Source organism: Hirundo rustica, chromosome 1 (assembly GCF_015227805.2).
Source record: "Hirundo rustica isolate bHirRus1 chromosome 1, bHirRus1.pri.v3, whole genome shotgun sequence".
Classification (NCBI taxonomy): domain Eukaryota; kingdom Metazoa; phylum Chordata; class Aves; order Passeriformes; family Hirundinidae; genus Hirundo; species Hirundo rustica.
In genome coordinates this window covers 101,680,055-101,702,138 of record NC_053450.1, presented here as the reverse complement: position 1 = coordinate 101,702,138, position 22,084 = coordinate 101,680,055, and the positions used below count along the sequence as shown (strand labels likewise).

Genomic DNA, 22,084 nt, shown 5'->3' with positions numbered 1-22,084 from the left:
CCCCCGTCCTACAGATTGAAAGGGTTTTTTTTAAACTAGGAGAACATCAGAGTTGTAAAGTTTTCATTTATGCACAACTGACTTTTAAATAACATCATCCTGCAGATGGAATACTTGATCTTGAAAGAAAAGACACTCAACAGAAAGATCCTCCCCTTCACATTGCAAACCATCACTTAGTTGCAGTATCTAAAGTTAAGTATGCTTTTAATAATTCAGATAGATACCATTAATTTGGTCTCTATTTATTTGGGAAACACAAAGAAGCAGGCAAGCAAAACAGGAACAAAATTTTCACACACACAAAAAATTTGAAGAATTCCTCTAGAGTCATTAAAAAATAAGGCCAGTCAGCCAGTACTAAGTTCTGCATGTCCAGCCATAGCTGCTACTAGGACCTGAGTTAAAACTACTGCGACTGCGATGGTGAGCTTAAGGATAACATTACTGAAAGGACTCAAGTATCATTAAAAATAACAACCATGTGATATTGTAAGCATGGAATTGATGTAAGGTTAAACACCTAGCATTAGAAATCCAGTTGTAGACTGTCATTCACGACTCTCTCTATTCAATGTAGAGAGTGAACTATCCCTGCAAGATAATTAGTTGGAGCTTAAAATTAGATTGCTGCCTTAGATTGGTCCTATGTTTTAATTTTGAGAGTGTCTATTTGTTTCAGTGATGAGAAAAAATACTAAACAACTAGCTTAGATTGGATGCAGTTTAAGTTGCATTTCATGTGATTAAAATTATGGAAAAGTAATTCAAATCAGGAGTCTAATGAAACATAGGACTCTGCTGAGCAGTCAGTTCTAAAATTGATCTACAGTGTCTAGGTAATTTGGAAAACAGGTTGCCTTTTTACTGACCATCTGAATCTCAGCTGTACATAAAAGGATGGTAAAATAAATTTTTAAAATCCCTAAAATGAAAATAAAATCATAGAGACTTTTTTAAGGAATGAGACTCAACCTCTTTTTTTTTTTTTTTTTTTTTTTTTTGTGTGTGTGTGTGTGTGTGTGTGTGTGAGTTACTATTAAAATAAGACAAGACTTTGAGAAGACCTCGCTGTTGAAAAGATGTTCAACACATGCACAAAATGAAATCTGTTTGACCATCCTTGTCTATTACAAATATAAACACAGAGATAGAGATGATTCACTTATATTCCTTCAACTTGACTGGTAATATCTTGACACATTTCACTGGGGAGTGTATAACTTACACAGCTCTTCAAAAGTAAGTTTAAAAAAAGAAGACACAGCAATGACTGTGGACTAAAGATTTATTAGAAAGATTCCCTAACCATCTCTTGGAAGTATAATTTCCATTCTCTGCAAACTTAGTGAGAAATTGCTTTCTTGACATGGTACTCATTTATCTCCCCTCACTTGGTGTTCTTTGAGGTCTCCTTTTGCATCATTTGTTTGGTAGTATGAGGCCGATTTAAACATTTTTACATTTGTGCTCTTGCCAGAGACCACAGTGATTTAGTGAATCAGGAATGCATCATTCATGTTTGTTCCCTCTTTTCACTGCATATGATTTTAAGGAGAAATAAAAGGCAACAGGAAGCCAAGGGTACAACCATCTGCATTAAGTGCTCCTTAGGAGGGCCCTTCCCACTGATGGATCAGGCTATGAGAAATTGAGCTCAACTTGGTAGTATTTAACATATACATTTTTATTTGTATTCAGAAAAGAAGTCTTTTGTTGTAGCATACAACCTATGATATTTTGTTCTCAACATACAGGATGTAATACCTTGCTGGTGAAGGACATCCACGTAAGCAAAGCTCTAAGTATCTATATCATTGTATATACAGAAGCATGAACCTATCTGAACAGACAAATGCTTCTGTATATTACTAACAGCATTTTTAGGACAGTAGTCTAATATTAAGATCTTAAACAATTACCCTGAGAATTTCGCAGAAAGCTTGTCAAGATTTTGTTTTGTACTAATTTCCAGGATCCCCCTTACACTCTTACAAAAACATAGTTTGTGATTGCAATTTCAGAACATATTCAATCATCTCTTATACTTCACAGAAGAGAATCAGGGCTTCCTATGCCTTTCTGTGTCTCTGGTGAACTGAGAATCAGTTAGTTTTCTCTTTGGATCTTTGTGAACAAAAATTTAAATCCAAAATCTTATTTTTTCTAAGCAGTCATTAAATATTTAATCTCAGTCTCCAGGCAGATTTTTGTCTTGGCTGTTGTGACAAAACCCCTCAGATGTGGTAGAGGAGAATGTGGTGCTTTTTGCTAATATCAATTACGTGCTAATCTTATTCAAAGGTGATGAACTTATGATTTATCTAGCCTGTGTGCATTGGTTCTTAAAATTTCTGCTTTAGCTAAAGGAGTATGTTTCAACAATGAACATAAACAGCAACTGTTTTCAAATTCATGGGTCTACTTGACATCAAAGATAGGTGACTGTTTCCTACAGGTGTCTGTACCTGAACAATAGGTGCGACAGCTGGGACATTTTAGTGCATCAGAGAAATGAGATACATTCTTCTGGGTATAAACAAACTAGCCAGGAGAACAACATACAGATTTAAACATACAGAGTGGTGCTGCTAACAATAATTTTAAGAGATTGTAAATACAAAACCCATGCATCAGTATCTGTACAATTAAAATTAAGAGATTTATAGTGCACATCACAGAAGATGTGATTTAAATACCTAAAATGGATGCCACCTCCCAGCACTTTGGAGGGGTATATGGAGGTGATGTTCATCAACATGATAGACATCAGGAAACATGTAGACCATGCCATCCTGTGGGCATATTTTGGGAAATATTTTCCCTGCAGTTCTAGTAACAAACCTCAATTTTCTTGAATTTCTAAGTACTTTACTCTGATCTCTTGTGCAGAGCTATCGATAGTACCAGTCTACATAGTACCTGCTAGCAGTGAAAAGGATATATTGTTAACATCCAATATCTTTTAACTCTCACTTTGCAGTCATTCAAGAGTACTTACACTTTTTGTGGGAAATTTAACCCCTAGAAAAATACAGGCCTAGTTTTATTCCTCATATATTGATACGGTGATTAAATTATTAGAATGCAGACAATTATGGCCTGTGTACAGTCATGATTATACACATCTAAAATTACACTTGAGACAGATCTGAGCTAAAACAGAGCACATCATCTTCCATGCCAAGATTAGAAGATTTAGTTTATTTTCACTTGTCACCAGGATAGAGAGTCAAATGACCCTAAAGACAGAAGCATGACTCAAGAGGTAATTAAAGTATTTTTAATCTCATTTCCCAATGGGTACTTATATCTCTTCTGACGAGACGAACACAAATTTCCAGGTAAGAAAATATTCACCTGAGTATGTGTATACATGCACAGATACTTGTGTTCATGTAAGTGGGAAGAAATTCAGTTAAAAAGAATGTTGATATCTGCTCTATTTGAAATGTTTTAGGCTTTTGTCAGAATATGGCAATAAGACACAGAGGGCAAAACATTTTTCTGGATTGGCCAAAGGATGCCTAAAGGAGTATTGTGCCATATCTGAAATGGAACTAAAGACCTATGTTTAACTAACTGAATCCCAGATACACAGTAAGGCAAAGAACTGTTGTCAGGAAAAGAAAATCGTAGAGACAGGGGAAGCAGAACAGAAGCTAGAGAGTTGAATACCTTGGGGTGTCTGAGGATGTGTCGCTGACATTGGCATCAGACACCCGTTCACCCATACTCTTGTTTCCACATGGGCTTATGTTTCCACTTATGGAAGAAACCAGAAGAGCAAACCAGAACAAATGAGAACAAATTAGGGCTAATAAGAAGAATTGAGAAGGAGAGAAGCAAATTTTAGCATGGCAAGTGGTGCTCATTCCCCCTTAAAACTAGTACACTGCATGAGCCTGACATCATGTTTTTTCTTTTAATCTATTTGTGCTATCAAGTAAGTCATAGCTAAATGAGCAACCCTCAAAGCAGAGAGTGGATTAGGCTTCTGGAGATGATAACTAACCAGTTAAAATTAAACTTCTTTTTAGTTGGGCTGCAGTGACCTATTTATACAATTCCTTTCTTGCTAGCTAGCTAGCTTTTTTTAATATTACAGGTGTACCTGGCCTCTCATCTCTCTCTAAACTGTCTCCCTGATGTCCTGATCACTCTCTGATCTATTTCTCTATCTGTTGGGTGAATGCTAATATGACATATCCAGCCTCTAAAACAAACCATTTATTTTGAAACTTGGCTATGTCAGAGCATTTGATGCGTCAAACATGAAAATTAATGTATATTTGGATATTGGGTACATCATGTCTTGATATTAAATTGTCCTCTGAAAACAGGATTGATTTTTAAACAGGCAGGATATATGTATTGCTTGATTCCTTGAATCTCTATCATGAAGCTAGACATGAAGGGAGTCTAGCAAAGGTTCTCTATGAAACAGAAACAGTGTTGCTCAAGGGCTACGAGTGTTTTTATATTAATAAATCTTTCTTTGAGCTTAAGGAAAGAGATTCTGTCATTCTCTTCCATTATTATGTGACAATAATACATTAGTCTTCTATGAGAGATACTTATCCTAGAGATAATATTTAATTAATGTGCAAAGAAGGAAATTTAAGTGAAAAAGGTACTTTAAAAATTATATCTGTTTAATATATTGGCATAGATATTTCAAAGTCCTTCCCCCCCCCCCCCCCCCCCCCCCCCCCCCCTTTGCTATCTGGGCCATTTGCATACATACACACTGAAGCCTACCACTGTCAGCATCCGGGGGAAAAAAAAAAAAAAAGTGAAAACTGAAATATAATTCAGGAAAAATAGATCAAGTGTCCATGCATGGTTAGGTGACTTTTTTCTGCTTGAACTTTCTGTGTCACTGATCACAGTTCCGCACACAGAAGAAGGTATAACCCAATTCTTTGCAATAATCTAGATGCAAATCAGAAGACAGAGAATATTTCCTCTTACAGGACAATTCCAATTCATTTTGCTGTTTGGAAGCTTGTGGATCTGCATGCAGAAGCTATGGTTCTGCATCTGGCTGGTTATTACTATGAATGCTGCATGATTACATTTCAGTGGCTGGCTTACTACCAAATGAGGCAATCAAGTATTTCTGCAATATCTTCCTCATGATGTGAACACTACTCGGGGAAGACATATTTCTTCATTTTCAAATTCTTCAGAAGATATTGGTAAAATATATGTACTTCTCATCCTTTCAGATTTCAAACAAATACTGATGACACAGCAAACATGGGAGCATCAAATCTTTCTTCACCTGTGTCTCTAAGACATATATAAATGTCAAGACTGCAGCACAATAAGACCTTCATTTATGCATAAAGACTTGTAACTTCTAAGAAACTCCAAACCTCACCAAAACAGCAGGAGTGCTCTATCAGTGAATCAAGGACCAAATATATTTAACATTTTGCATTAAATTGCACTTTTGACAGAGTGATCTGGCTTCTTTTCCCCTTTGCCCAAACAAGCACTTTTGGTTTTGTTTATTCTGATTATCAATGCCAATTGAGGAGATTGTAAAATTCTGACACAAAGATAAAGCATATACTACATACAAGACAAGTTAGATAAAATCTAAATAAGACTAAGCACCATGTTGCACAAAAAAACTATGATCTGAGTTTTTTTCAGAAATAATGAGGCACATTTAGAAAGATAACTCAAATTCTCAGATTTGCTCCACTATTGCCACTGCTTTCCTACAGCCTCTCTATAATCCATCCTGCATAAGAAGTCCAAAATTAAGAATAGTCTTAGATTCCACTAGACTCATATGGGAGAATTTCCATCATCTCTGTTCAGACAATGATGTGGCCTCAAATTTTTCTCAATTTTGTTTTCTGTCAGCTCCTGAAGTAATGCAATATTCCTGAGCAATTCCACTGTTTGGGAAATATCAGTTACATAGAAAGCTGTTTTCTTGATACCAGCTACATGGATCAACTCTGTCCACTACTTTGCTTATGTCATCTTGAAGAGTTTTCAATGTACTTAGAAAAAACTTCAGTCTTTGTCTTCAAGTTCCTCTGTGGTCTGCTTCCCAGGAATCTAAATGGCTAGCTAGAGCTTGTAGATGAAATTTATAATTACCAAATTCAGTCCTCCAGGATAACAACAGTCAAACCTTCTCTGTGCACAGCAAAGTTTGCTCTAAGGGAAAGGTCAAGGACTTGGAATGGATTCCAACAGCAATTGAGGAACATTCTTGTGTTTTATTATCTTTGGCTTCACCACATTCTGCTGCAAAAGCTAATACATTTCTTTTTGTCTGACTTTCTCTGATGCAAATATAAGAAATATGTATCTCTAAGAAACCCCTTCATAAAGATTATAAAAGCTAAAAAACCCAAAACTTTAAGTCAAACAAAAAAAATCCTAACAAAGACAAACAAAGCCAAATGTCCTTATCAAACATGTAATGCACTATTCTACAGGTTTCTGCTGAGAGAAAGACCAATTTGTGACGATCTCTAGTCATGTTTCTTAATGCTTTACTGGAAGGTGATAAGACTTGATGATAAGGAGAGCAGTGTAAGAACCTCTGTAGAGCAAAAAGACTTCATTTACTGTGATGTATGTCACTGGTGATAACAACAAAAATTCTACATGCTTATAACCACCTCATGATGCAAGATGAACAGATTATAGGAATGGTAGTGTGGTTTTTTGTTTGTTTGTTTGTTTGTTTTATGGTTAGCTTTAATGAAAATGGCATTAAGCTTGAACTAGTAGTAAGTTTGGTTTTCTCCTCCATGCAAAAGTAATGAAGAAGGCAATGACAAAAGGACAGTTATGTCCAGTACTTCTGACTTGAAATAATTAATGTAGAATAATAACATTTTCAAAAGAACATAAATGCTTCAGGCTTCTAAGGGTGTCTTCAAAGTATATTTACTCCACAAAATACAGTGTGTTAGCAAGACCCCAGAGCTAATAACTAATGAACTAGATCCTGGGTCACCTTGTTGAGAAGCAGAATTAATTAGTCCAACCATGACTATATACTACCGAGAGTTTTGGCTTCTTCAGTCTGTGCTAGTACAGCATTGAGACATGTGCATATAAATTAACTGTCGCTGTCAATTTGCTTGCAATGCTCTGTTACAGTGCATAGACATGCCTTCAGGCACTCAGACTCGTAACTCTGAAGGAAACTCAGGCTTTTACAGGTATGAAAGTTGCTTTTGAAAATAAGACTTGGGCACCTCTGAAAAGATCTATGTCCAAGACACAGTACCTTAAACAGAAATCCAAGCAAGAGGCTACAATCTGAAGTGTGAAATTTAGTACCAAAAGCAAGATTTGTTGCAAGTTAGATAGAAGAAATTTCAGTGGCTTTCTGGATAGATGTGGATAATTTCCAAGCCTGACAGAAGTTTCATTAGGCAATTATCCTTTTAATTTTTCAGAGGTCATTGCCTAAAATAGACAAAAAAGGCTAGTGAGCTCTTGGTTTTGCCTCAGTCCACTTCCACTTCATGAAACTACCAATTTGCATGACCAGAGAGCTTGGTCCATGCATTTTTACATTTATGCCACTGTGGATACAACTGATATTAGAGAAATAGTACGGCAAAATAAAGACACATTCAGCAAAAATATATTAAAAGAATTATTTATCTTTTGATTCAAATTCACATGGGAGGTAATTAAACAAACATCCTCCTCCATGTATAGCTGTGGGGAGGGAAACCAATGAAAAAAAAATCTTCCCTTACAACTGACCTTTTCTCTTTTTGATTTTCTTCCTGCAAATGGCAAAACCACATGTATTCAGCACAGTGAAATTTTGAGGGAGAAAATAGAGAGTTGGACTCCACCCAGCAGAAATTCAATACATTAGTATGAAGGTTTGTCAAAACAGATTCTCCTGGTAAAGGGTTTTCCAAGGAATGTTCTTAAATGCTAGTATTGTTAGACTGTTAAAATCCCTCCTTCTAGCGTCTCCCTCAAAATGTGTCTCTTTTAATTTCTCAGGCTTCTAATGAAATATCCTTAATATATGCCATTCTGATACCACCAACTCAGATTTCTAAGAAGAAACTGTTAGCAGTCATTACTTAAACAATTATTTTTAAGAATTTTGTGAACATTTGGATGTTGTGAGGGATAAAATATTAGTGGTTACCATGTATTAAAGCTGCATACCTGAAAGAGATATAGAAGTGATAACAAGAAAGAGAAAAGAAGATTAAGAGATTAGGCTAATGGACATTGAACACCTGAAGTATGAATTGCACATATTCAGGAGGACTCTAAGAGTACAAATTACAGGACTTTGGAACTCCTAGAACTTCTGGAAGAATTAAAAAAAAAAAAACAAATTAGAAAAAAATCCCTACAAACAATTAACATTCTCCTTTTAAGTGTATGAAGAGTCACAACTAGCTGTCCCAGTGGTAGCTGCCAATTTTCTTGCCTAGTGTTGAAAAGAAAACTAGGTCACAGAGCAGTCTCTACACATTTCTTGGAAATGACTGTTAATTCCACAATACTAACTCTGCACTTTAAACTGTGGATATTGAAAAGTTCTTACATCTGTGGTTCTAGAGAATTGGAAGTCTTACAAGCAACTTTGTGTATACTCATTAATTTGCTCATCATAGCATATTGTAGCAGAAAGAAAATGAAGGAAAAATTGTGGAGTTGAACAAGACTAAGAGAAGAAAAATGGTCGCGGCCGCCGCCCCACCCCCCCCCCCCCCCCGAAAAAAAATCAAACCAAAAACTACCCAACAACAAGAAATAAACTCACTCAATGTATTAGTCCCTTTGGTTTTATCTATGCAAATATTATACTATTGTCACTTAATACATACTACAGGGATTTAACAGAAAGGGTTTAAATCCCTGTAAAGGTATACATTTCAGTATTGAAATGTCTTATTTCTATTTAGCTGAAACAAAATTGAAACAAAAAGTTAATAACTAACTAACAAATTCAGGCTTTCCACTATTTTTTTCCTCACCTGTTTAACTAAACTGCATTAAAATGTCCCTTGGATTTTAAAAGAGTATTTTCTTTTGGAATGGGGATAGCTGCAACTGAACATCATCAGAGTAGAAAGAAAATGCTACAAACATCTTTTCCCACACTATTTTATAATTACCTCACTCCCCAAAAGAAGGTAATAGCCTTGTCTATGGGAACAAAGAGATCCTAGCACTGTGGCCTATTGCATATTTCCCAGATGTGGTCTTGGCCATTTAAATTAAGACAAGACAGCTGCTCTACTTAGAATCATAAACTTAGCTTGCAAATAACTGCTCTTACTTCAGAAAAAAAGTAGTTATAGAAAGGAGTGAAAATAATAGTACCTACATGTAGACATGTAATAGAAAGACAGAAATTTCCTTTACCATAAAAGATACCTTAGCACTTTCCAAGCCAGTCCACAATGAGGACAATGTTATTTTTTAAATATCCCTGCTGTTATTGCACATGACATATTACATTGTACTGTACAGTGTGTGGTGATGAGAAATTCCCTGCTTATTTAATCATGATCCTTCAATGAATTTGAAAGGGAGCACTTTATTTCCATTTCTTTAATTTACTAGTTCTTTAGCTGATGATTTTATTAACTCTTGTATTTGAGAACTGATGCTTAATAAAAAAAGCAGGAGAAAAAAAGGCCCTTGGCAGTATTGTGAAGGCCTGGAACTGAATAATGCACTTTAATAATGAGGACTAGAGCTATGGCTTTTGCTGATGGCTGTGACCGGCTCTGTGACCTGATTATGTCGCAGAGTGTCAGCAGCTGAGACACTACAAAAGGGAGTGCATCCCATCAAATTTATCTCCATTGTAATCACTTGCACTGCTGAGAGGCTTGTTAGGAGCAGGGAATCCATCAGGCCTCATTAGCACCGTTTACCATCAAGAAGCTCAAAGAGCAAATGTGTACCTTCTCATCAGAATAATGAGAACAAAAGTACTCCTATTATCTAATTGGATCAACAATGCTTCTCTATTTAGTTTCCTGAGCTACTTGTGGATGACAACACTCAAAAATTAGTTGTGGTGTGGGTTGTGTTTTTTTTTTTTTTGTTGTTGTTGTTGTTGTTGTTTTTGTTGTGTTTTGTATTGTTAAGTACCAGAGTGAACCTGTGCTTAAGATTTTTCTTATACAGAAGGTTTTCTTATATACAGAGCAAGGCATGGGCACAATGAAGCCTGAGTTGCTTTTGCTTCAGGGATATTTTTAGATTATAATGGAACAATCCCAATTAATTAATTGTTCAGCTAAAGTGTGGACAATACAATTACACCATACATCCTTTTAATCTCCCAGACTATTGCCCTCTTTATCCATAAGGCAGTTCATCATGCCAACTCTTATCATGCTACTCTTTTCTTTTATGGCAAAATATTATTTTGCAACTGCTGAATTTAGTGGTATTTTTCTCCTGTTAGACAACTCCCACCTTTCCAAAAGAGAAGCTAAGCTTACTCAGTACCCACAGTTAAAATGTATTTGATCCTGCAGAAGTCAAGAGACACACATGAATGTAACTGATGATAATTAAGAAATCATATTCATCAACCTTGCTTTCATATTCCTGTGGCTCATTTCCTTAAAAATATTATGACAACAGCCAAAGCAAACATTTCACATACTTAATAAACATAGTAAAACCAACACAAAACTCCTGATTTTTTCTTTCATTTGCAAAACCAGAATAAAAAAGAGATACATTGGGTTATTAAACCTCTGAAGAATCCAAGGGCAGCAATGGCACTAGGATCCTTCTGTAAGGGCAGGCTGAAGCTGAATAGGTAGACAGTCTCTCTTTGAAATCTACTGACAGGGTGCAATCTGGCAAACCTGCTGCCCTGGCTTTTAAATTTAAGATATGAAAGCCCAATGCTGCAAACCCTTCCTAGAAAGTGCTGAGGGCAAACAGAATGTAAGCAGTGTTACATGCGCCAATAACTCCTCATAATATGCCTCTGAAAATGAAAATTTGATTTAGAGTCCTCTACCTGTACTATATCAAATTAATCAGGTGATCTAATCGTATTGTTTCAATGGATTAGATCTCTTGGCTTGGTCTTGGGAAGCTCTGGTATTACAGTTCATATTGCCATCCACAGCAAAAGAAGAAAAATAAGTAAACAATTCACAATAAACATTGTGAATTCAATAATTAAGACTTTGTTACTGTGATTGTGGGAACTCCTAGACTATTGGGAATTAAGGCCATGCCATATGTCATTTAAAGGTTCATTTCCCTTAAATTTGCCATAGGATCTTGGATTTGACCTAGAGCTTAATGTCTCCAGGGATTACTGATCACCATATATTTTGCTAGACAGATGGACATTTACAAGCCCTGAATTTCTGTAACAGAAACAGCGTGTAATTACAAAGATTGCATGTACCAACATTCAAGTAACTCATCCAGCTTTATATTTGCGGGAGTGAATATTTTTGGGTATCACACTTGTGATTCCCTGAAAGAGAAAATTTTCAAAGGGTAGATTCTTAACATATGGTCCACATCTGGTATTTTAGTGACTCTGAGCAGATTATTCAGAAATGAAGTGTTTCAAATTACTATTTGTTTATGCTTCCAGTTTTGGAGAAATACATTTTAGTTCTTGGTTAGGTGCTATAATTCTATTAATTTGAAGGGAATCTAATTTTATTTCTGGAATGTAGACAAATTATACTGAATAGTCCTGTTTTAAGGCAGCCTGAGAAGTGGTCTTTAGGTAATATGAATTTAAGCTGAATATTATAAAACTGTGTGTTATATCACACACTACCAAGATTTATCTATATTGTAGCAAGGTCTGCAGTACTGATTATAAATCAAGGAACATTTGCAAAAGTAATAAAAAGACAAACCTTATTTAAAAGGCCTAGGCACATAACTAGATGCTGTTATTTTCATTCCAACAAGTGGGAAGATTCCTCCTTCCCTTTCTCTTTCTCTGCAACCTGTGGAATTATTGGACATTATGTCTGGAATAAACAAGACTCAGCCTGATTGAAACTTTCATTCAGTGATATCTTCTTAGTAGTATTTTTTAAGTATACAATGAATGGTCACACATAGATTATGTCTTCTGTAGAGAACATGCAAAGGAAAAGCTGCAAAAAATTAGTCTACATTCAGAGCTTCAGCTCTTACAATGAACATCTTTGGTGTTGAGTGCCCCATACGTGAGTGGCAAAAGTGAACCATTTCTGGAGTACAGAGGCGATAGAAACAAGCAGGTTTCTGGGTTGGAGCTGATGTGACTATGAGTTATAGGTATTATAACCAACTTTTCTCCCAAACCAATACCCCATCCCTCCAGAAATCTTAATAGGCTTTTGAGAGCTTACATTTAAAGCTGGCTGCATAATATGATCCTTTGATGAAAAGGGATTGAAACAAGGGTTAAAGTAGACATTGAAAGGTTATTGTAGAGGGCACATTGTTCATACAATCCTCCTTTAATATGTGTGGTGTGCACCTGCGATAAGATGATTCATTAGATAAGGCCTCACTTTGACAAGCTCCATCGTTCAACCCTGGGGGTAGTGATGGAACAATTCTGCACCCACCCAGTAAATATAACAAGGTCAGCATTTTTTTTCCCTGGGACTTGGATGGTGATAGTGAAGCTCAGGAAGCATCTTTGTTTATGTGTCCAGTTAAAAGAAAAAAACAATGGGGGGGAGGGGTCCTATAATGTGTTGAATTTTATTTCTTAACTGGCCAAAATAAAAAAATCTTATTCTTGTTCCAATTAGCTAGCAGAAAATTACCAGGAGAAAAGCTGCTCTTCCTTTTTTTTCCTCCTCACTAGTAAACAATAAGAGTAGAAACTAAAATTTAGATTCATGTATCATCCAAGCTGCATCATTTCAATAAATATTTTTCAAGGCCTAACATCCACATAAACATGGTGGGTATCACTGTATGCCCAATTTGTAGAATTTAGAATAATGAAATTCAAATTACTCAGTTATAAGTTATTTTGACAGGTTTGTTGCAGAGAAGCAAGGCATTATGTTAATTTTAGTCCTAATAAATGAAATAAAGAATGAAAGTGGTCACAATCTGAAAGCCACTTAAATATGCTGTATCAAAGGAATTATTTATATATATATGGATTCAGATGCATATCTTTCTGCATCATATTAAGACTGAAACTGAAATAATTTGAACAAATAAACAGCTTCTAAATGTAGGCAATGCACAATCTCTCTCTTAGATACACTAACTCTTAAACAATGTTCAAGTTCCTATTTGGAAAATTTTCTTTAAACCAAAATAATCTTCCAAATTTGCATTTACAAGCTGGCATATTCATTGCAAATTGTTTAACATAGTTAATAAACAAATGAGTAAGCCGCTCCGATAACTCCATCCCCAATACTTCATTACAGTTTATTTTCCTGTACTAGAAACATTTAATGCCTTTTAAGAAATTATGTAATACAGAAATGCCACAGAAATGCAAAAAATGAAGTACAGTACCACTTCAGTAAAGGTGTCTGATTTTAGGCATATATAAGTGGAAGAAGACGTTATGCTTGTTAAGAATCCCAGCGTTGCTGGACTTTTAAAATACCACATTAGTGCACTACTGCAATATTTTTAAAGGGCTGAAACAAAATAAAAAAAAAAAACCCTTTGCCTTTTTTAGCTGGAAAACACTCTTTAAGAGTGCCCAATTTCCCCTTGTTTCTCAGACTTTCCATTTCTTACCTTGTCTGGCAAATCAATATTTATTTATCTTCAACATGTGCACTTTTAAATTGCTGTCATACAAGTGGAACTCATTTTTGTCCCAAGATCAGCCTGCCAACAGAATTCACTGTTTGCTCCATCTTCCACTCACCTGTCCTTGAGCATTAGTGACGAGTTGGCCTGTGACCCCCTGAAGACTGGAGAGAGCGTTTCCAAAGGCCTGGGAGTTTGCTATTGAGCCCATGGCTGCTGCTGCTGCAGCTGCTGCTGCTTGACTTGCTAGTGGATTATTAACCAACTGAAAAAAAAGAAGTAAGATACCATGATAAAACCCATGATAAACATATAATGCTAACTGGATAATATAGAAGTGATAGCACAGTAACATTTTTGTTAATGTTTTTTACACACTTAATTGTGTGTAAAAAAATGTCTGCTCCAAGAGCTCAAGTTTGAGTGGTTCTTACTTCTGGGGCTTTGAAAATGAATAATTTTTAAAAACAAAGAGGAAATTCCATGTTGATGTTGAAGAATAAAATTCCTTTTTTTAACCCCATATTCTCTCTCCCTTTTTTTTATTTTTATTTATTTTTTTTTTTTAAATTGAGTTATGCTTGATGTGTTTCTTTAGGCGCAAGTTGCTAATGCCACAGGTGTAGCAGCTTAGTACTGCTGTAAAGAGTCGTCAGTGAAAGATTAACACTTGATTTGACCAGGAGTGGAACGTTTACTTGAGGATATTCAGAACAGAAGCTATTTTACTGACGACCCCGAACCCAAGAAAAAATCTGCAAATCCTTTAAAGTTTTATCATTAAATAATCGGTCTGAATATCTAGATAAATCACAATAGAAGACTCAACCTTGTAAGTGAGGTCAGAAGGTTCAAACTAAAAATTCAAAATTCATTTGCAAAATATGATACTAAGCAACATGCTGCTTCTCAAATGTGAATGATTAGTTCCAGGACTCATAAATGTTCAGGAAATAGTTTGTATTGCCTGCTTTAGTCAATTCTACCAGAATGCTCCATAGAAAGCATAGAGTGTGGTCATGGTTTTCACCTTAGGAGACTAGGGGATTCCCACAGAGGAACACTCCTATCAACTCCTGTGCTTATCAAGCATACTAAATGTGTGTTCGTCTATTGGAATCAAAAGGTGTCTTGGACATGGCTTTTCCATTGGATTATTGTAAACTTTCTATTTTCTCATCCTTTTCTGAGAAAGGACAAACTTTGAATCAAGCACACTGGGATGACAGTAAACCAAATATATTGGGAACCATCATCACTTAGACAGCTGTCTTGAGAGCAATCAAACTGAGTTCGAGGCTGAAAATACATTTTAGAGTGGCTTTGCCTCCTAAGAATCATTGCATTATAGCAGAACTTGCAAAATACACATCAGCAGGCTAGAGCAGCCAGAAGTCTGAGGAAGAAAATAGTCTAGGGACATAGTTTCTTAGACTGAGATGAAAATGCTAGAGCTAACTCAGAAAAGCTTTATGTTTGAGCTGAAATTAGGAGGAGTTCTAAGTCCTTAGATGACGAGTAAATTATCAATCTTCTAGAAATGGTGTCACAAGCAGCAGTAAGGGATATGCTCCATAGACAGGCTCTGCTTCAAAATAGGTTATAAAAAATTAATCAGTGATTAGTAGACATTTTAAGCATGTTACAGATATGAGTAGTGTGTATGTTATAGATGTTTAGAAGTCCATCAACAGAAGATGTCAGATATGGTTATAATCTATGCTTATAAAAAACCTACTTGTCTGTTGGACATTGTAAAATCTACAATTGATTGGTCATACATTAAAACAGCTATTAATCATTCATTAGCCTCCTATGAATTTATAAAAGCAACCTTGATATAAAGTGTTGCTTAAAGGGGTGCCTTGAGCACATCCAATCCCTCCAGAAACTGTAAAGTAAATAACTAAATAAAGATTAGTAGCAATGCCAGACAGAAAAGATGACATTGCTTGGAGGAAATATTTGATTTGGAAAAAATTTTATATGGATCTCTAAAAGCAGTTCACAGTACACCATGGCAAGAAAATCAAGCAGGAATAAAACACAAAAGGGGAAATCTGCAATGTGTGCTTGATTAGCAGTCATGATGAGCTGAGCTGTGAAGAGATCTGAGACCAGTACAATGACCAATGACTGAAGCTCACTCCCTGAATACAGATCACAAGAAATTCCACTGACTGCACAAAGGTGTGAGCGCAAAGGTAGCTGATGCACTCTACAGTGATTTTGGTGGTGGCGCCTGAGCACAGCAGTGTAATGCCAGAGAACAATATAAGTAAACTGGTTGGTTTTCTGCTCAAAATAGTGACATTTCTTTGTTGTCCCAATCAGAAGTTGGCAAACCCTGCCTTTTTTTCATAGCACTTCGTTGGTAGTACTGGGACTTGAAATTCCCTAATAGCTGTAAATACTTGGAGAAGAAAGGGGCAGTAGCAAGAGTGTAAGACTCTCAGAAAAGGCCTCCTACAATCTTATTAGCAACCCACAATTACTGAACTTCTGGTCCTACAGCATCTGACTGCAGGTATACATGAAAATCTTTGGACAGTTATCCAACATCAGTTAATAAACTATACTAGCTGCTATATTCAGGGCTTCAGAGGAATGTAAGAACCGCTGCTTGGGAAGCATAAATAAGCTTGTGAATCTGGAAACTACAAAGGGTTAAAACTTTCTAAAAAATCAGACTATCACCTTCTAGAATCTCTTCTATTTTTCTTGCACCAGTTTTCAAAAAATGTACATTTTCAAATACAACAATAAAATTTAATTACAACAAACCCTGGAGACACTCAGGATTGCTTTCAGTTGTATCACAGAGAAAAACTACTTATTAAAAATGACAGCAGAGGCTGTGATATGCATAGGTACCCTGCATAGTACCATGCTCTAGGAAAGAATACAGGGAATGGGCCAAATCACAGAGTGAGACCTCAAAGTGCATATGAAACCACCCCTATCTATTCATAAGTCTGATTAAAAAGGAGAGGATGCGTTTTTCTTTGAGTATGCTGAGGAGCTGTTGACTGCAAGTTACGCTCCATTCAATTGACCCCTTTTATACTGTGTGCAAACTGGGGATGAAGAAATACATCTTGTTTCATTATGTCCGGATACCAAAATAACACATTGAATCTTCTTTTTATTTAAAGAACAAGATCTCTAACTTGAGAGGTTTATGCAATTTCTCAGTGAAGGTTGGATCACTAAGAATACATGTTGGTAATACTGGAAATATATTGCATAAAATCCCACAAAGGGCTCTTCCCATTTTGCTTCTTTCAATAAATAATGATTTAATTTGGAAGGCTGAGATATTTGGAATTGTCGATTCCAGTGCCCAAATCTCTTCTCCAAGTCAAAACACCAGCCATAACAGCAGGTAATAGTAATCTTTGTTTAAAGTGACAGGCCAGCCCTCTCAATGATGCCTCTGCTAATGACATGATTATGTGAGGAAGCAAAATTTATGAGGAAGAATCTTCAATAACTGAGTAGGTTTAGTACATTTTTCTGAATTCTCAAAACTGAAGTTTTAAAGGTAAAGCATGTGAAAATTGTCTACTTTAACTCAATAAAAGCAAAAGACATTCCAGTGCAGCAAACAAAATTCACACAAATAAAGCTAGTCTGAGAAATTCTGGTGAGTGAAAGAGGCACTACTTACAAGATCCTAAAATTGTGCCAGGCAAAGTGAGTTTCTATGGTTAAGAGACAGTCTTCAAAGCAGTTTTCTTGAGAGCCCCAAATACTTTTTTCTTTTGGAATAATAACATTTTCCTCTTTATTTTGAAAACTAACTTAGTATTTCATCTAGCTTGCTGTAAGAAACTGATCAAGTGTTCATCTGTTGTTGAATACAAGATCAGATTTGATAACCTATTCAGTAATTTTACTTTTCTTTGTAGAAGGCATGTCCTACTGAACTTTCAGTTTCCTGGTCTGGAAATCAAAGGGCCGGTTTTACTCATTACTGTATCAGTCAACGAATACAAAGGAAAAAACCAAACAGTTCTACTAGTGAAAATTCAAGACATTTCAGGATGTCAGAGCATCACATGAAAAAATGGGCATGCAACCTGAAAGGTATAGTCATTTTATGCAATGCCAGTATATAGATCTCCTGTGCTTTCTAAAGTACTTGTGGAGGAGGCTGAGTAAAGATGCTCTGCCATCTGAATGCAGCAATGGAGAATATGAAGGATATATTGAGGAGTAAATTCAGACGTAACTTCATTTTACAAAATAGTATTAGTGTTTTTCAGGAAGACTGTTAAAAATCACATTTCTGGATATCTCCAGGAGATGGAATTAGTGTGGAAAAGTGTTACATTTGATTAGGGACCAACAGATCCTCAGTCTCTTATGTCAGTCTCTCTGACAAACTCCTCTGTAGGGAGCATCACACTACTAGATAAGCTACTGAAATTATTTGCTTAAACTAATGCTTTTCAAGGGAAAACAAATATTTCTAACAGTTGAGAAGAATTCAGCAACGGCTCTCAGTCAAAAGCATGTGACATTTTTCTTTTTTCCCCATAATGAGTGAAAACTTTATTCACAGAAATGAAATTTTTATCAGCATGGCACATGTTTTTGTAGGAAATTTTAGACAATAATATATCTGCATTTCATTGTGTTTAGCTGATGAGAGAATTACAGGTTAAAATATAGTGGGATTTATTCCCATTTTTTCTTAGTAGCTCGTGAGACAGATTCTGGGTAGTAGTCACTGGACCTTAAGGAAAAAGACTGTTTCATACTGAACAGAGGCTCCTGAGAATGTTCTCATACCTTCTTTGTAACAGTGACTATCATTCTCCGCTATTTTGGGTGTAGATGGAAAGGGTTTGGTAGTGGAGCAGCTGGAGAGGAGGAGGATAAAAAAAACCCCAAAAAACAGACCAACAAAACAAAGGTAACAGCAAGGTCAGAGAAAGGAAAAGCAGTTGTCCCACAGCAGTGAAAGTGTCCCCACTATAGCTCTCGGAGGAGCCTAGAGTAGGCCAAATTGTTATTTCCTAATGACAACTGTGATCTGTGGAGTGCCTGGGCAGGAACAGGGGAAAAGTGCAAAGAGAAAGGAGCAGGAGAGGGGAACTATTAAGGACTTACTATAGCTCCCCATTGAGAGTGGGTAGAGAAGTCAGTAGTGAAGGAGTGAAGTTAGGGAGAGTGGGGAAAAAAGTTGTTTCAATACTTTGTTTCGCACTTAACTGGCTATAACTATATTATTATATAACTGGCACTAACTATATTAAAGTTAATTACCCCAAGCTGAATCTGTTTTGCCCTCAACACTGATTGGTAAACAGTCCATCTTGACACATCAGCTTTCTCACACCCTGCTTCCTCCCCCATCCCCCTGAGGCAGTGAGTGAGTGGCTGGATGGGCATTGCTAACCCAGCGCACCACGGCATGACAGTATCTGGAAACTGCATCTAGCAACAACAATACTCAAGTGTTTTCAATACCTTGATGACATAGAAGCATATGCTTGGTTTCTAAACATGAGTGAATTGAGACAAAAGTGTAGTTTCCCTGAAAGTTCCCATTAGCTCTTCTGGCAAATCCTTTGCACAGTGTTTTAATACTTAATCTTCCTAATTGTTTTCAATATGTATATATACCTAGTATCAGTTGATACCTCCCTGAACTTATATAAAATCTCATCATCCCTGAAGGAATTTAAAAAAAAGACACTGGAAACACTGCTTCAATTGAATCCTGGGAAGGCACCTAGATACCACAGCAATAAGTACCAAACAGACGATCATAATAATCAATAAGATCACCACTTAGCACTTATATAGAATTGTGGGTAACTGAGCTCTTTAATTTATTTTAATGATTTTAAGTAAAATTAAGTCAAATTTTGGAAAATCCTGTGAACATACAGATCCCAAGAAAGTCAAGAGAGAATACACAGGTAACATAAACCAAAAGATGTTAATTGCATCCAAAGAGGTGATATGATTTTGGAAAACTGTCTGGTTTTCTACTTATCAGTTAGATCCCTCCCTCCCTCTATCCCTCCCTCCCTCCTTTCTTCCTTTTTTGTTTACATAATAGGATAATTGCAACATTTAGCTTTTGTAAATGAACATCAGCATAAAATGTCTAATAAAATGGCTGTCATAGAGCTTAATCATGCATAACTATTTGAAAATACGCCCAGCAGGCAAATCCCAAATTATGGAAAAAAAATTAAATCTGTCAACATTTAGTTTTTATACACTGTTGTGATATAATCAACCTACAAAGTGTACAATGTAGTTATAATATCCAGACCCATCCAACAATGTCTGTTTATTGTAGATGGTAAGAGTTCCAAATAGGCTGCTTAGACAGGCATTTTAGTATATGCACATGTATGCTGTACATACTGCATAGAGACAAGGATATTGAAATATCTGATAGCACTGACTTGACAGAGACACTTAAAATATCTGGTTCTCACAGATACTTAGTCTGCTCATTATATGCATTATTGTGGTTGAGCTATTTGCTGTCTAAATCTGTGCTGAATTTTCTATTAGAAATAAGTGCTGATAGTGGTATCACTGATGCGACATGACTTGATCCAATGCAAAGTGACGCAACCTGAGGTGATTGGAAGTACGCAATGCTCATGTGAAGCTTGATATGACATGGATAAAAGAGGATGCACAAAATTCCTCGCAATGTCTTTGTAAACAAGCTGCTGGTGGTAAAATTTGAACCAATCTGAAAAACTGCAAGAAAATTTGCAAAATAAGAAGAGTGTATTTCTTATAGAGCCATGGCAAAGCAAATAAAGTGCAGACATCATTTCCAAGTCTCTCGGACCAAACAAATGGAGACATGAATAATGAAGAACACATCAGGGCATAGGCTAAGAGTGAGCAGACACCATCCTAGCCACTTTAATTTCTGCTCTATTAGTGAGAGATAGAGAAGAGAGGAGACAAAACTATAAGAAAGAGATCCTCACTGGGCCTAATCCTACAAGATAAACTAAATTGAAAGTGTCAGCATGTCTGAGGCTGGGTCTTATATATTTACAAAAAGAAAAAATGAATATATTTAAATATATTTGGTATCTTTAAATGCAGATAAATACAAAATGAAAATGAAGATGACTGAACACTTTAGCAGCAGGTCAGTACTTACAGACTGACCCTAGACTCCTGTCTTGTAGGTTCCTGACTGTCCACATTTATAAATTACAAGTTTGAAATGTTCCAGATCTATTTAACACACACACTGAACAAGATTTCAGTTAAACAGAGGCATCCTGATCTTGTTTGATATATGTGATTTTGTCTGATTTTCTTCTGAGTTACTTTTGTGTTCACATAGTCTAATCTAAACCTGTTTATTTCAAGCAAGATGCATATGTAGTGTTAACAAATAACATTTAAATTAAATGTGCCATCTCCAATAATCATAAATTTTATTGATAGTTATAAAAGGAATGAATACTGAAAAAATTATCTGTATTCTCTAGATTTCTGAAGGAGTTTTCATGTGTTACAAGAATGAAAGCAAAAAAGCATCTTCTAAACTTTTTGAAAAGGGCTGGAACACTGTTCATTTCACATTGATTAGTTTCTCAGTTCCTGTGCTTGTCTACTTTAGAATTATTTATCTGGCTTCTGAAAGATGCTTTCCCTACAAGAAAAATGGTTACTTCAGGGTTCCCTCACTACTAAAAACCCAGACTCTTATCAAAAGGAAATTGCCATGTGTCTTTTTGGATAACTGCCCAGCACTTGGGTCTCAGCAATCTCTTTAGAAATTGTGTCAACTGTGAGACACACTAAATTACTCTCTTTAATCTAAAGCATTTATTTGCCTTTAATTTGAATTTGTGAATGGCATGTGCACATGTAAATAGGACCATTTGCATATGTAAATGGTAAAAATGCAATGTGAGGTCACACCATGTTAATATGACACTTCATGTTAAGTATTTGAGAAAATATTTCTGAAAGTCTTGTCTACAATAAAATATGCGGTCTTAGTATGTATGCCTGGGACTGTTTATTCAAATATTCATATTAAAAAACAAACTTCAAGGTACAGACCTTGTCTTTTGCCCTTTGAAGAATAAATCCTACTTAATACTTAGAGACACATCATTAACTGAGAATATATATAAAGCTTCTTTTAAAATTCTCTGTCAGCTGCTCTGCAAAGATCCTATTTTTTGAAGCTGGAAATATATCTGGATACTTTGGTTTATTTGTAATAGTTTTGCTTTCATGTAAGCTCAATGCTTACCTTGAATTTTTGTTGACTTGAATGTGAACAAGATCAGATCTAAAACTGTAACTATGT

At 35.9% G+C, this 22,084-nt stretch overlaps 1 protein-coding gene across 2 annotated transcripts in view; it reads right to left on the bottom strand.

The window, feature by feature from the left end:
* POU6F2 (POU class 6 homeobox 2) overlaps positions 1 to 22,084 on the bottom strand; it is a 312,255-nt gene that overhangs the window by 36,230 nt on the left and 253,941 nt on the right. For both annotated transcript variants that reach the window (XM_040084661.2, XM_058423089.1), the window contains exon 6: positions 13,877 to 14,023. In XM_040084661.2, coding sequence (XP_039940595.1) covers positions 13,877 to 14,023 — 147 coding nt within the window. The remainder of the gene's footprint in view (positions 1 to 13,876; positions 14,024 to 22,084) is intronic.